Source organism: Lepisosteus platostomus, chromosome 1, assembly GCF_059453375.1.
Source record: "Lepisosteus platostomus isolate fLepPlt1 chromosome 1, fLepPlt1.hap1, whole genome shotgun sequence".
NCBI classification, from domain to species: Eukaryota; Metazoa; Chordata; class Actinopteri; order Semionotiformes; family Lepisosteidae; genus Lepisosteus; species Lepisosteus platostomus.
The window spans coordinates 69,689,815-69,704,839 of NC_142611.1; the positions used below are offsets into that span (position 1 = coordinate 69,689,815).

General features: G+C 48.1%; 2 protein-coding genes across 2 annotated transcripts in view; one reads left to right on the forward strand and one right to left on the reverse strand.

Moving 5' to 3' along the window:
• The window catches only part of gdf11 (growth differentiation factor 11), a 35,625-nt gene extending 32,994 nt beyond the window's left edge, over nucleotides 1-2,631 (forward strand). The window contains exon 3 of the mRNA XM_088636016.1: nucleotides 1,467-2,631. Within this exon, the coding sequence (XP_088492142.1) occupies nucleotides 1,467-1,847 (381 nt within the window). The 3' untranslated portion in view covers nucleotides 1,848-2,631. The remainder of the gene's footprint in view (nucleotides 1-1,466) is intronic.
• Nucleotides 2,632-13,724: 11,093 nt separating this feature from the next.
• sarnp (SAP domain containing ribonucleoprotein) overlaps nucleotides 13,725-15,025 on the reverse strand; it is a 32,218-nt gene continuing 30,917 nt past the window's right edge. Inside the window, exons 10-11 of the mRNA XM_088636069.1 lie at nucleotides 14,714-14,797; nucleotides 13,725-13,957 (exon numbers count right to left, since the gene is read on the reverse strand). Coding sequence (XP_088492195.1) covers nucleotides 13,916-13,957; nucleotides 14,714-14,797 — 126 coding nt within the window. The 3' untranslated portion in view covers nucleotides 13,725-13,915. The remainder of the gene's footprint in view (nucleotides 13,958-14,713; nucleotides 14,798-15,025) is intronic.

Here is a 15,025-nt window from a genome sequence, read left to right on the forward strand (position 1 = left end):
GACTGTATGGTTCTCAATATTTGGACGGTGAAATGCTCATCCAGCTGGTGGAAGAAAACTTAGGGTGGTGACTGTTTCCACTCCCACGTTCTAGAGCACCGTTATCTATCAATCAGATAGAGGAACTGCTACAGTAGCAGACACCAGTCTTCCGAAGCCACCTCTCTGTACCTCTTTCCCAGACCACACTTCTTGGCAGTGGTCTATCAATACCATTTAGGTTGAGCATTGTTTTTTTTTTAAGAAAGGAATGCTGGGCTGGGAACAGTCCTGAAAAGCCTGAAGGGTTTAGGCTCAACGCCGCTGTAACTGTCAAATGAATGAGCTGCATTTTGAGGGCAATGTTGACCTTTGACCTCTTCGGTCCTCATTAGCTGACCTTAACCTTGACCTCACACCGAGTCCACGCTGCCAGAGGTTTTGGTCCAGTACGCTCTGCAGCCACGACTCCTCACAAAGGAAACAGCTGGAACTGAACCCTTAAAGGTCTTCTGGAGAAAAGACCTGACCTTCAGGGTCAAACCCTCTCGCTTGGTGCTTCTTGCTCTTTGTGAGTAAAGAAAAGAAGGAAGTCTCAGAGTTACTCTGCTGGTATTCATATTTGTCTGTGTGAGTTGTTTATATTTTGCTCTTTGTGGATGCTGAATTGCAAAACAGTGAAGTGCATTTGAAAGAGACTCCTTCAAGAAATTTGTGTGGTACTGGTTCCAGAAATTTGAGGAATTATTTGAAATATTTCTACTTCTTTTGAATCATTCTACCTTTATTCAGGGCTGCTGGAATAACGAGGATCATTTTCTTACATTGTCAGTGCTGATGAATGATGAATAACGGGCCATATTGAGTATAAATACCTCAAAGATTATTATGGATTACTGGTTGAGCTCGCAGGTTCTCAAATTGGTGAAGCAACTGAGAGGTTATGTAACTCCAGAAAGCCCTGAATGGACGGGAGCAGGGGTTGTAGGAGCAACACAATTCAGCTGACATCAAAAACTTGTCGAAGAGTTAAGAAATTGTGTGAGCTAGAGCACCTTGGAGTGTGTGTGTGACTGTGCTTGCAAGTGCATGTGGGAGTGCACATGGTAGTGCGTGTGTGTTTGAGACTGTGTGTGCAAGTGCACGTGTGACTGTGTGTGCGAGTGCACGTGGGAATGCGTGTGTGAGTGCACATGGGAATGCCTGTGCAAGTGCACTTGGGAATGCGTGTGCAAGTGCGTGTGTGACTGTGTGTGCAAGTGCATGTGGGAATGGGTGTGGAAGTGCATGTGTGACCATGTGTGTGCATGTGGGAGTGTGTGTGCAAGTGCACGTGGGAGTGCGTGTGCGAATGCACATGGGAGTGTGTTTGTAAGTGCATATGTGAGTGTGTGCACGTGTGCAAGTGGGAGTGCGTGCGTGAGTGTGTGCAGGACAGTCAGTGCATAGATTCTCACCTGCCAGGCTGTTCTCCTCTTTGCAAACAGCAACCCTTCCTGGAGGTGAAGGTGCTGGAGACGTCCAAGCGCTCGCGGAGGAACCTGGGCCTGGACTGCGACGAGCACTCCACCGAGTCGCGCTGCTGCCGCTACCCGCTGACCGTGGACTTCGAGGCCTTCGGCTGGGACTGGATCATCGCCCCCAAGAGATACAAGGCCAACTACTGCTCGGGGCAGTGCGAATACATGTTCATGCAGAAGTACCCCCACACCCACCTGGTCCAGCACGCCAACCCGCGCGGCTCCGCAGGGCCCTGCTGCACGCCCACCAAGATGTCCCCCATCAACATGCTCTACTTCAACGACAAACAGCAGATCATTCATGGGAAGATCCCAGGGATGGTGGTGGACCGCTGTGGGTGCTCCTAAAGCGCCCACCCAACTGACTGAGCTCTCCCAACACCCTCCTCTACCACCACGCCCCCACGGCCCACCCTCCACCCCCGCACACCTGGGAAAGAGAAGCACGGCACGAGCAAAACAAAGGAAAATCTTTTTTTATATATAAGAAAATAAATAAGAATAAAATAAAGAAATAAAGACAGGACTATGGCATCATTAAAGTGTCAGGAATATATAAGGAGGACATTGCTGGAGTACCTGGAAAGCAAGAGGATAAACACAGCTATTATGTTTGCAAAGGAAGCTTTTAAAAGTCTGCTGTCATATTGAACATGACGGCAAACCCTTCATTTCAGGACAGGTGTACTGGTTTGTCCAGTGTAGTCGGACCCGGGTCCATTTCGGTTTGTGTGCCCTGGCTTCTAGCAACCAGGAACCCCAGAAACGTCACACTTCTGTGAAGGGCCGGTGTGCTCAGTGCTACAAGGTGATGAGAGCTTCTTTACTGGTTGGGTTGCAGCCGAACCCGAGGAGAAACAGTGCGCAGGACAGCGTCTATGTGCTGCTTTATACCGAGGATATGAGAAACTTCAAGCAAGCCCCGGCTGGCAGGGTCTTTCATAGGTGGGTCGTTCCATCCATGTCTCTGTCTCTGAATCGCTTTTAGACGTGCGATATCTGTCTGTGGCTCTCAGCACAAGAACAGTTAGAGCTGCCAGAGGAAGAGGATCATGAGAAGCTGGAGCCAGCTCACCTAAAACCTACACGGCCTGGCAGTGTCGTAACATATGAGATTCCCACAGCCACATTCAGCCACGCTTCCTCACAACGTGAAGACCCTGGGCTACGGTGTGAAAGGCTCCTTCCACTGAGGTTTGACTTTATAAGGAGAAATAAACAAAACAGGCATGTATGTATCTATGCCAGGGTTTCTGATTCAGTATTTTTGTAGCATTAAGCACCCATTTCTGCTGTCCCCGTCAAACAGTTTCCTTTGCCTTGTTTCTGAAAGGCTTAATAGTCAGGTCCAAATGTTAAATACCCGAGGATGGAGCACACTGCAGTGTGGGATCATCCTGACAGTGCACTACAGTGACCAGGCGGAGACAGCCTGAATGAGAGTCAGATACTTGCATTGGTTTGCCAGCGTCTTTATAATAACTGATGACGGGCGTCCTGTCCAGGGCTAGCCTTTGGGCAGGCCACTCTTCACCTGCCGAAACCCAGCAGGAAACGACAAGATTAAATGGAAGCAGCACGTGTTTTTTTCCAACCACTTCCTCTCCTGACCTCAGGGGTGCATCTCGGACTGAACTGTCCTGTTCTCAGTCATCTTCTGCAAGACACATATCTCTCTGTGCTGCAGAAACGCCTGGTAGCCCAGCGCAGGAGGGCTGGGAATGGAGTGACAATGTATTTCAGGTGCAACGTACAGGTGTTAGTCTGGCCCCCCTTTTGCGCTGGTTAGAATAGGTCTGTAAACAAACACACCTGCATGCTCTGTGCTAGATGCGACACTGGAAGATCACGCATGAGGAAAAACGCTGATGCTGCTTTTACACTTGACCCACTCCCCTCGGCGCACATGGCAGTGTCCGCACACTTTTAACTGGCGGTTTTAAAGCGACGCACAGCCGCACAAGATTCCTAAGGGCTCCATCTGCATCCCCTCAGGTTCCCAGTTCCACCCTGGTGTGAAATTCTCCAGAATCGCGGCCCTTTTCTTCTCACTTTGATGTCCCTTTACTTCTAGTCTTGTAAAAGAGGCTTACAAACAGCAGAAGGGTTGGTTTCTCCTCTGGAAAGCAAGCGAGAGTGGAGAGAAGGCGGCTCAGCGGTTTGGCCGTGGAGGAGGCTGCAGTGGGTGTCGCCACGCTTTCACCCCGTCGCTTTTTTCCATCTGGGGCGCCGAGGGAAGGGGTCAATCACGGCCTGACGCTTCTGAGCGGGCCCGGCGCTGAACGGCTTTCTCCTGCCTCAAGATATTCCGCGCACCCTGACGTTGCTCAAGGAGAGCTGGAACGCAGTTTGGTCTGGGCGAAGGCTGTATCAATGGGTGACTAAGAAAGACTAGCCCTCCTCCTCTAAAGAACACCGAAGCGCTCTTCTGGCAGCGACAGAAGCACTGAAGAGGCGCAGTGATCACGCCCCGGAACAACTCAGTGAGCTGGGTGTCTTTCTGACCCACCTCAACCCAAATTCCAGTGAGGAAACTGTTCATTGCTCCCCACATTCCCAGAATGCACTGTGCTTTGACACACCATTTGACAAATCTGTAAACCCCCCTAAGCTTCACGAGGAGACTTTGCTTTCCCAAACCCACAGAGTTTCTGTGCCATTATTCTCTGCAGTGAGGCCCCTCTAGAGTACTTGCTCTGTGTTTAACTGAGTCAGTTCAGACGTTCATGTCTCTTTTATGACATGAACCCACGTTTGGCTGCAAGGTGTTACATCCTGGGCTCATTTCCTCAGTTTTCCCTTCTCATCTCCCGGAATCCTCGTGTAGTTTTTCAACAGAATATAGCCCGTACACCTTAACTCAAGGACCTCCAGCAGCAGCTGGAAAATACACCTTAATACATGAAATGACAGGACTTGAATCAGGTGAAGGGCTGAGCAAAGGCACAAGGTGTGAAGATGTCTCTTCTGCTTTAGGCCAGACATAAAAACAAAAACAAATAAAAAATCTCCTTTACGTAGAAACCATTCCTAGCTTGTGAACCGGTCTCAAAACGCCATCCTGCTCAAAACGCTCGTCCTGCCACCCGCCTCAACAGGCTTCTGATGTCGAATCCCGGTGTGATTGTTCCACTGCCTCCAGAATCCCAACTTTCCACAGTCGGTTTGGACTGTCCTGTCCTGGGAAGACAGGAACACACCGAAACCTCCGGCAAGATGGACGCTGTCTTAGCTGACCGCGTGGCCCTTGAGACCACAGACGGGGGGAATGGCTGACCACTGTGTCACATCCATCTGCTACAGTTTTCTGGAGAAGCCAACACAGCGAGAGAGAGAGAGAGAGAGAGAGCACCCCCTCCCTGCAGAGTTCGGTAGCGCAGGAGGGGCCTGCCTGAGCACACACATCTCCTGCTGGAAACGAGAGCACTATGCCGTTGGATAAAGGAAGAGCCTTTGAACCTAAAGAAAGAGGTATGAGAAGCAAAATTTCCTCTGAAATGAAAAAAAAAAAGATGATAAAAAAAATCCTTTCTGGGCACTCTACCTTACCAACAATAAATTTTGCACTATGAGAAGTCAATGGCGAGAGGAATTGTGTTGTTATTGTGTTGTATTTTACCTTGAGCACAAGAGCTTGACAATGGATTATAACTTAAAACTTTATGTCGAAGCTTCTGTCTGTCATCGAGTGTGGAGATGTATCTTAGCGAGAGTCTGCCTTCCGGTTGTGTTGTCGCCATGCTTTTGTTTCCGTTTTTGTCTTGACTTGTGTGTCTTCTTTTCGTCGTCGTCGTGCGAAGTGAAAGCCTGCTTCTTCATGCTCCGTACACACCGTCCCGCGCGTCAGAGACTGCCTGCAGCCCGCATCCGAGACACAGCTGCTCTGACTCGTCTCAGCCCAAGCGGCTCCCGCTGTCCCCGGGTTACATCATTCAGACTCCCTCTCCAGAGCAGCAGTGTGGAGGAACAGGCAGGGCTCTGGCCACACAGCGGGGAGGTTGTGGGTTCAAATCCTAGGTGGGGACACAGCAGTTGTATCCTGGAAAAAGATACTTCACTCACACTGCCTCAGTAAAATGCCAACTGTGTAAATGGGTACAAATGTATAATATATAATGGGACAGATGTTTTTTTGATGTGTGGATATGTTGTATGTGAGGGATGTTTTTGTGTTTCTTGATTTTCCTTTGTGAATGAATTATCAATGACTAGAGCCCTAGTAAAGCCCCAGCTGAGCAAACAGGAGGAGCAGTTGAGGGGCAGGCATGGGGAGGCTTTCTGGGGCTTCCAAAAACTGTGTTCCTGGGAGGACAGTCCCAGCTCAACCACTCATTGCATTAACCTCAACCAGTTCTTAGCCAAACAATCCAGATGGTCAGATACCCTTATGCTGTAGCTTTGTACTGGGTGTGATACACCTGGCACCACTCACAGTGCAGCTCAAGTGTGCGATGCTGCACCTGGCACCTGCCTGGGCATTCACAGTGCAGCTCAGGTGCCCTGGCACTCGTAGTGCAGCCTGGGCAGTGATGCTGCACCTGGCACCTGTCCGGTTTCTCGCAGTGCAGCTCATGTGTGCAATGCTGCACCTGGCACCTGCCCGGGCACTCACAGTGTGGTGCAGCAAGTATTCAGACTGAAGGCTCGAGTGCATTCTCAGTTCTCCATCAGGCCAGATCACGGAGGTGTGCAGTCAGTTCACAGTTCTTCCTCCTTCTCCTCTGACAGCTGCTCAGGACTCACAGGAGAGAAGGTTGGATGTCCAAATCTCCCACAAAATCCATGGGCTTCAAGTTAAGAATTGCTGAGTCTCAGTGCCAGAGCTTATAGGAAAATATATACATTATTGGCAAAAACCAGGGCCTTTCTGGGAAACAATACCTTAAAACACTGCCTTTTACTGGAAAGTAGTCTGAGATCCAGTCCAAACCTGCAGAAACAGACCTATGTTGCACTCTTTCACCCTGCTATTGAAGCACGGCCCAGTTTTCCAGGGTGTAACAGTAATACAAACGTCCTTTACTTCCTGATGTAATCATTTATATTCACAAGGAATTTGATATCAGGATCATTGTTAAATGAAGGCCTCTCCTGCTCTTCACTGCCCTGGCCAGCTGCCCTGCTGGAGTAGGCTGGCCATCCTGGACAGGGCCCAGTCAGTCAGCCCCTGTTTCTTCACCTTCGCGCCGGGAGCAGAGCAGAGGCTTTCCCGGAGAGACTTGCGGCCCGTGTCTCCCGTCCGTGGCGGGGCTTTGTGACATGCGGTCCAGTGGCTGGTGTCCTGCCCGCTGGGCAGCTTGTCCCACTGCCGCTAGCAGCCTTGCTCTTCTGTACTGCGTCCAGGTGACGGCACACTTGTGCAATATCAGGAGCCGGAGAGAACAGCTGTGCCGGCTGGGTTTGTGCATGACAAACCTGCAGAGCTGAGTCCTGCACTGTGCCAGCGGCATAGAAAGAGTTAAATCAGCATCATGCCCTCCCCATCACCTATTTAAGGGGCAGGGCAGTGGCTCTGTGGCTGAGGATCTGCGCCTGTGGCTGGAAGGTTGCCGGTTTGTATCCTGCTGAGGCTACTCCGTTGGGCCCCTGAGCAAGGCCCTTAACCCCAACTGCTCCAGGGGCGCCATATAAACGGCTGACCCTGTCCCCTGACCCCAAGCTTCTCTCCCTGTCCGTGTGTCTCATGGAGAGTGAGCTGGGGTATGTGAAAAGACAAATTCCGAATGGAAGAAACTGTATATGGCCAATAAAGTGATCTTATCTTTATAAACCTGAGAGAGAAAAGACAGGCCCTTGGTTCCCCGCGTGACCAGCTCCTCGTGGGGACCCAGCACCACCGCCCCTGCAGCTGCTACCAGGTGCAGGAGACACAGGGGGCGATACAGGAAGCACATTGAAAATTCAGGTCAACTCACCAGCAAGCACAAGACAAAACCAACATTTGCTTTTTTTAAAGCTCCAACTTTTATGTTACCAATTTACACATGGGGGGGTAGGGCATCTTTTGGTGAATTCTTCTTGCGTCTAGTCAAAATGGAAGGTCCATGCAGACCCAAGACCACAGATTGGCAGGTTTCACAGATCATTTATTATGAGCTGCTGAGATCTTAAAGAAAAATACAGAGACGATTAAACTTTGTTTGTCAGTTCAATTAAGGTATTTAAGCTCTGCGTGGCCGAGAGGACTGTAGCCTCCCATCCCTTCAGACAGTATTGCTCTGAGACAGACGTGATTATTGCCTGGTACAAGTTTGCTTTTCTTGTCCCGTCGGCTCTGTCTCCTGAAATAGAGGAATGGCAGAGAAGGTCTCTGCGCAAGCAGACATGGCCAGCAGGTCTGTCAAGTGCAGACCGTGAAGACTGAAAGTATGGCAGTCTGATCCCGCTGTGTGCTGGCCATAAAGCTCGAACCGGCGCAGCAAGGCCCTTTGCCCATCTCTCCGTTGTCCCGAACACACTGTTCCAGCTGGGGGCTGGAGCGGGGATGACCACGCTAGTTCGTTTTTGTTTGCCTGGCAGGGGTCTGGCTAGAAAGCACACGCCCTGGGGTTCAACGTGCTGAGGTCAACGAAAAAAAGCTCTCGAAGATGAACCTTGACAAGCCAAAAAAGAAATCCAGCGGACAAGAGAAACTTGACATTTTGTAGCAATTTAGGGGTCAGTTCCCATGTGTAAATATCTTGTGTGACTTATGCGATCCAGCTGGGATGAACTGGTACAATGCAGATGTGTGCGTCTGGTGAACATTCATCATCGATGCTCTACAGGGGCAGTACCTGGGGTCATTCTGCAGCTCCCACTCCTGCCTGACAGCGCAGGGCAGCAGAGATCAAGAGCAACGCTGAGCATTTCCAGTCACCTCTCGGCAGAAACACTCCCCAAGCACTGCACACAGATGCATTTAGATATTTCTAAATCTTTCACCATTTAAATTCTTCCCATTGTGTAGTTGTGGCTTTCACCCAGGGCTGCTGAGTGCCCATACTGCCTCCCAGTGCTTCTCCATCTGCAGCCAGCTGGCCAAGAAAAATAATAAAGCACACTGGCTATATTTCCACTGAGGAAACCCTCCAGAAGCAAAAAGAGTTTCCTTCATTTTCTGCAATGCCTTGCAGACATAAGTTATTGTACCCATCTTCTAAAGGCAGGTGTCTGAAATGTGACAACCAAGCTGCCTGTTTTAGCTTTTCTCTCCTACTTGGCTACAGCGCAGGGGATGGTGGGTCATTGCCAAATTCAAGCTGCTGCAGTTTGGAAGAGCCAGACTGGAGTTCTGAATGGCACATGTAGCACCTCAGGCCAATCTAAGACAGAACAGGTTTCTGTCTTCCTCCTGCCTCCTCCGTGCCCATGGCCTGAGTCACGACCAGCCAGCTGCCCTTCTGCCCTCAGTTCTCCAGGAACAGCCCCTCAGTCACACACAGAGCGCCCTGCCCCGCCCCGCACTCCTGACTGACTGCGGCATTCTTTGATGTTGTGAATGTGCATGAATAAAGGGGAAAGACCTCATGTGTAAATAAGAAAATAGGATCAGGCTGTCACACTTGCTATGTTCAGAAAGACAGGCTTTCTACTCCCACTCTTCACTTGTTTGCTTTTTTGCCACATTGTGTAGACAAAATTCATCCCATTTGTTGTATGATGGTGTGTCTATATTATATGTTTTTCTTTTGCTTGTTCAGCCCTTTTTTGTACAATAAATCATTTATTTAGCCTAAACCCTTATGTGTGGACTGTTTTTTTGTTGCCACACACTTGGAGAGCAGTTCCCCCGACAAACTGCTCCAGTATGTTTCTAAAATGGCAAAGCGTCTATGCACTGGACACAGTCTGCTCCTTAATAAAACACTACAGAGATCAAACCGACACAATTTAACCAGCCGTTCAAGAATGACCACTACCATGGTTTGACAAGCAACAGAACTTAAAAAGTTCATGACACAAGTACACGATAAGAACATAAGATAATTTAAACTAGACATGGATAGTCAGCCTGTCTAGCCCATTTGGTAGCTAGTAGCTAATCGATCCTTCCAAGGATCTAATTCAGTCATTTCTTGAAAAAAACCAGGGTATTAGCTTCCACAACCTGGCTAGGAATCCAGTTCCAGACTCACAGCACTTTCTTGGGGGTAAAGAAATGCCTCCCGTTCTCGATTTTAAATCTGTTTCTTAGTAGTTTCAACTCGTGTCCTCTGGTTTGTGTTGCAGTGCTCATTCTGAAGAAATACACTGGGTTGACGTGGTCAGAACAGGAGCCTCTTCTTTACCAAAATGAGAGGAAACGCTCAGATGAATTAACTGCCAACTAAGAGACAGTCATCAGGGGTCCTGGTGCCCCACACTCCTGCAGCCCCCCTGCATGAGCTAACTGAAGGCTTACGTGATCTAAGAAGTTACTCCATTGGAATATTTTGTTTCTAGTCCCAAGTTTGGGATTTTATTTCACTTTCAAAACAGAACTGTTAAAGCCCCAACATAGTTAAGAGCAGGGAACAAAGAGATCAAATTCATCTTATTATTAAGGCAATGAAGGGCCTAACTGTGCAACTGAAGGCTCGGCTCAGTTACACAGGTGTGTGGGTCACCAGAACCACTGATCCAGGAGGTCCAGATGGTCCTCTCATTTCTTCATACACCTACGTCAGGACCTCACCTCTCCTTCTTTTAACACAACAGCTCCTGTGCACCAGCTTGCTTGTGCATCATTTCAGCTCTTGACCAAAGCCCACAACTGACAGGAATGTTTTTACTGAAGCAGGATGTACTTGTTATTCTAGAGAAGAACACGTTGAAAGCATTCTCACTAGAATGCAATGGGTTTTCTGCACAACAGCACAGCAACATCTTAAATCAATTTTGTGCATCCTGGGGTACTGAACCTGGATTCTCTGACTTGTTGTTTTCCACATTACACTGTTCATGCTCCTACGCCAAGCCTCAGGCCTTCTCAACTGCAGCCGGTGACATATCTCAGTGGTCTCTTATCTAAGCCTGACACGGCGCTTTTTTTTTATATGAGGTCCTTTTGGCTTTTGTCAAAAACCCGACCTTGTACAGGCAGGGATCCGGGCTCTGCCATTTAAGCACTGAGGAGAGAATCCGAAGGACCGCTCCGACAAAAAGGAGCTTCGGTGGCACGAAGCGCCAACCGTTCCAGTACTGTGCACCACCGTGCCCAGAGCTGAGCAAATGAAAAGCTCTCAGCCAATCAGGGCCAGCCGGCAACAGCGATGGAGGCCATGGTGTACAGCACAGGAAATAAATTAATTACAGAGGCTAATTGGTGGGAGAAAAAGACAGCCTGATGTGAAAAATTTAGTGCTGAGCAGCTATTGTTTGGATCACGTACGGGATGCAGCATGACCCAATTAACGTGTCACCTGATAGGAGAGCCCGCATCAACCTAATTTAGGAATCAATGGAAGACAAATGGGTCTGGAGACAGAGCTATTTACTGATGCAAATGAACCGAGACCACCCACTAGAACTCGAAGAAGCCTGACGCCAGTGATGACATAAAGCAAAACACTAACTCCCTCCCCCCCACGCTCTCTCCTCCTGCACACATCACTGCACACCTCGGGCTGACAGGGTTATCAACAGGAGATCCCATCCTCGCGCCACGCCGCCTTCCAAGAACCACATTCAGCCAAGCAGACTAAAAAAAAAAAGATGTAAGTAACAAGTTCATTTTCGGATCTTCCTCGGAAGCTGCCTCCTTAGGGATACTTTTTAATAATTCCTAATGCCTCTGGAGTTACCAGCAGTTTTTGTGGCCACTGGAAAAACAGCAAACGCGGCCCCCTGCCTTCGCCAGGAGGCTGTCGGCTGCCATCAGCAGCACGACCCCTTTCCCACAGCAGCCCGCATGCTTCCGATTCCACATAGAGAAATCTTCCACACGGAGCAAACAGGATTCACATTGCTTTCACTTTGCTTGCTCTGTCACTGTTGCTTTTGCTGCCTACATACTGAAACCCTCTTCATGGCAAAAGCACCTTCTGGAAAATAAGCCTCAACGTCCACTGCATTTGATAACGGGGGCACGGGAAAGCGACTGGTTTCACTCTCAATCACATTGACGTGTCTAACCCTAACCCCAGCAGGGTGGCACAGAGAGACACCCCTGTACCCCCCTGTTCCCTCAGCCTGATTCAGCCTGTGGATTGGAGAGGGACTCCTGCATGGCAGATTGTAATTTATATAGAGAATTTGCTGCCCCTTATCTAAAGGATTGTCACATCCGTCATTCTAAAGCCACACCAATGCTGAATGAAGCAAAAGGCACAGCCAGAGAACATTTACCCTAGAAGAGTACAAGTGCGAGCTCAAAGACGGACTGAATTGCTGATGTACTAGCTACCCAAGGTGCTGGGGAGCTGTCGGAGGTGCATGCTAGAGACAGACAGGAGCGCACAACGGGCTCCCTTCTGTAAAGAACAGGAACCTTAGAGTAAAGTCTACAACTACTGTAAGGCGAGGCCATTTACACCCACTCTCTTGTTTGGATTTTAGATGATTTAAGGATCTCCTTCACCTCCACCTTGATGAGCTCTTTGGATCAATTAGGAAGAAGAAAGAGAACAAAGAGCCCAAGGAGAAGCACATGGAAGAGGCAATGACGAGTGATAAGGAAAACACAAGACAACAAAACAGACAAAGGAGAAGAGGCAGAGAAGCCGAAGAGATGATGAGGAGGAAATGGCAGCAGAAGACACTTTCTGTCTTTTGTAAAGCTCTTGAGAGGGTGGAGAGGGTATTTATGATAGCAGCAATGGCCCTCAAGAGAAGAAAGGCACTGTGTATTCAGTTGCTGCCTCACTCATAAACCTTTGTGTAGCTCCCTTCAAAGAGCCACTAAAACACAGCAAGGGCTGCCCAAGAAAGACTGCTGCACAGTGCGACACAGCACACCGCGGGCACACGCTTTCTCTCGGACACAAATAAACAACCCGAGCACTCGAAACAGCACTGTGTTGGCCATCCTACCTTATCCCATCCTCTAGAACCTGCGGGATAATGAGAGAAAAAATATAGTTTCTACTGCACTACTTGCATAACGAAAGCCGAACTCTGCTGCCCATAATGCAAACGGAGGACTTAATTTTGTTCAGAATCACTTCATATTGCAAACAATATTTTGGAAAACCATGAACCTGGCAAACCAGGTCTGATAATGTAATAATGAGAAACCACCTATGATGATTCATAGATAATCAATGGACAAAAAAAATATAACAAAAAACTTTGATAGTACAAGTAGGTGGCTGCATCAGCATGCGTAGGCTGCAAAGGGACAAGTAAAGGTTTATTTCATGCTTAAAAAAAGAAATACAAATGTTTCAGCCGTGGAGCCTTCTTCCACCTGACACCTGGAGAAGGCTCCACAGCCGAAACGTGTTTTTCTTCTCTTTTTAGCATGGAATAAACCTTTACTTATTCCATTGATAGGATAAGACATATTAAAAGTAATATAAAATTATTACCTTATTACTTAAGGTTTTAGGGTTTATTTCCAATAAATTATTACAGAAATGCAGGCAGAACTCCATAACTATCAACCAGCATGTACGATAAAGTGGTAAAACCTTATTAAGAACACAGAGAAGGTTGGCAGGCTTAGGCTCAGCTGATGGATGACTGCTTGACAATGGGAAAGGGTGACACAAAGTACTGCGTGACTGTCAGGAGTTCTGGTGTCTACTCTCTCATGTTAGTCACTATTGTTTCTATTACAAATGCCCCCTCCTCCTCCTAAGTGAAATTTAACTGCTTGGCAGATCGATACCTTCCTCCGATTTATGTTCCTTGAACTGTGCAGCCCTACTGATTGCTGAGTGCTGTGAACATGCAGGTCTAACAGCATATGACCAGTTGGCACATTCCTGATCCAGTCTGCCGATAACCCCAACCATGATGGTTTGTGACTCAGCAGCCAATTTTTACAGTGGAGCAGGTCTAACTTTGAATCAATACATTGATCAGGAAGCCCAGCTGGTGTCTGCTTGCAGCTGTTTCTTACTTATAAAAGTAAGTCAAGTAAAAAAAAAAGTAACATTTAAGTACTTTTGCAAAAACTGAAATACGGCAAAGTCTAACTCTGGACACTTACATCTCAACAAACTCTGTGCTCCAGGTAGTGAAAACCAGGCCCCTGTGCACAATGCAGCACAGCCTAGCTGCTGTTAAACCCACACGCACCAAGAAAACAGCACACACAACTGGAAAAAAGGTTCCACCTTTAATTTACAAAGTGTCACATTCTGAAATTACAGCGTACATTTTATGTGGTTGAAAATTCCTGGCTTGGAGTAGCCATGTTTAAAAAAATGAACATAAAAAGTACAAGTTAAAAAGTACAAAAAATGGAAGAAGATTTTTAAAAAGAAAACACTTTTAGAACCATGATAATGTCACACGTTTCCAAATCTCTCTGCTCTCTTTCTCTTCTTTGCCTAAAAAGGAAAAAAAAACACCAAAATGAAAAAGCATGAAGCTGGATTTAAATGCCCCTCAGAACATCACTTGTCTCTGTGAACCGAATAGGAGCCCCACTGGTCGCCAGTTTCCCCCACTCGTGCTGTTTGAAGCCGATGGGGTACACTGCCTTGCCCCTCTTTTCTTACATTCAAACCCCCAGGACACCATGGGCTCTAAGAGCTGCCCTGGCTGCAGAACCATCCCTACCCTGCCTCTCCGTCAGTCTTTAGCACTAATGAACATCCAGTCTCTCCGATTTAACATCTAGTCTACACACATCAATCAGCTCCAGATGTACTGTGCACTAGTCTCTCTTAATACCTTTCGAAATGGAGAGGGCACCTGCTGACTGACACCAGCATGCCTCCATGAATGCAGTATGTGCACTGCAGTTCAGGGGGTTACCACTGCTCTTAAATTAAATGGCATTTTATTTTTATTGGACACCATTAACAATACTGTCTACTACATCTCCCTTGTTTAACTTTAACGGTCTGCTCCCACCATTAACAGCAGCTCCTCTGTAATATCGAGACAGTACAGCCTTTTGATGGTGATTTGGAATCAGAAGAACACAGAAGGTGAAAATCCAAACTACTGTTCACAAAAATACAAAGTTTTCCTTCCCCATCAGTTCATTTGTTCCCCTGCACTGAAAAGACTTGAAGACTCTACACATTCACTTCCTGCTTCCAGGACCACAGCTGCAACAGCAGGTAAAATGTCCTTACCTCTACGTCATCCACCGCTGCAGCAGCGCCTGTGACGATCCCAAACCTCTCCTTCCTCTTCTTGAGTTTTTCATCCTCCTCAACCTGCACACAGAGAAATAGCAGTTTGAGAAGACATTCAGGTGTCATGGGTTTTCATTCAGCAAAGGCAGATCTGACGCCGCTGGCATCCCTCAGCACAGGTGAGGACAAGGCCAAAGCATTGCGTCTGTGGGACAGCATAGAGGAGATCCCACAGAGCTCCACAAGCCATGACGGGGATGATGCGAGTGGGGACAGCAGTGTGCCAAGGGGGGTGTGCCAACCAGTCTG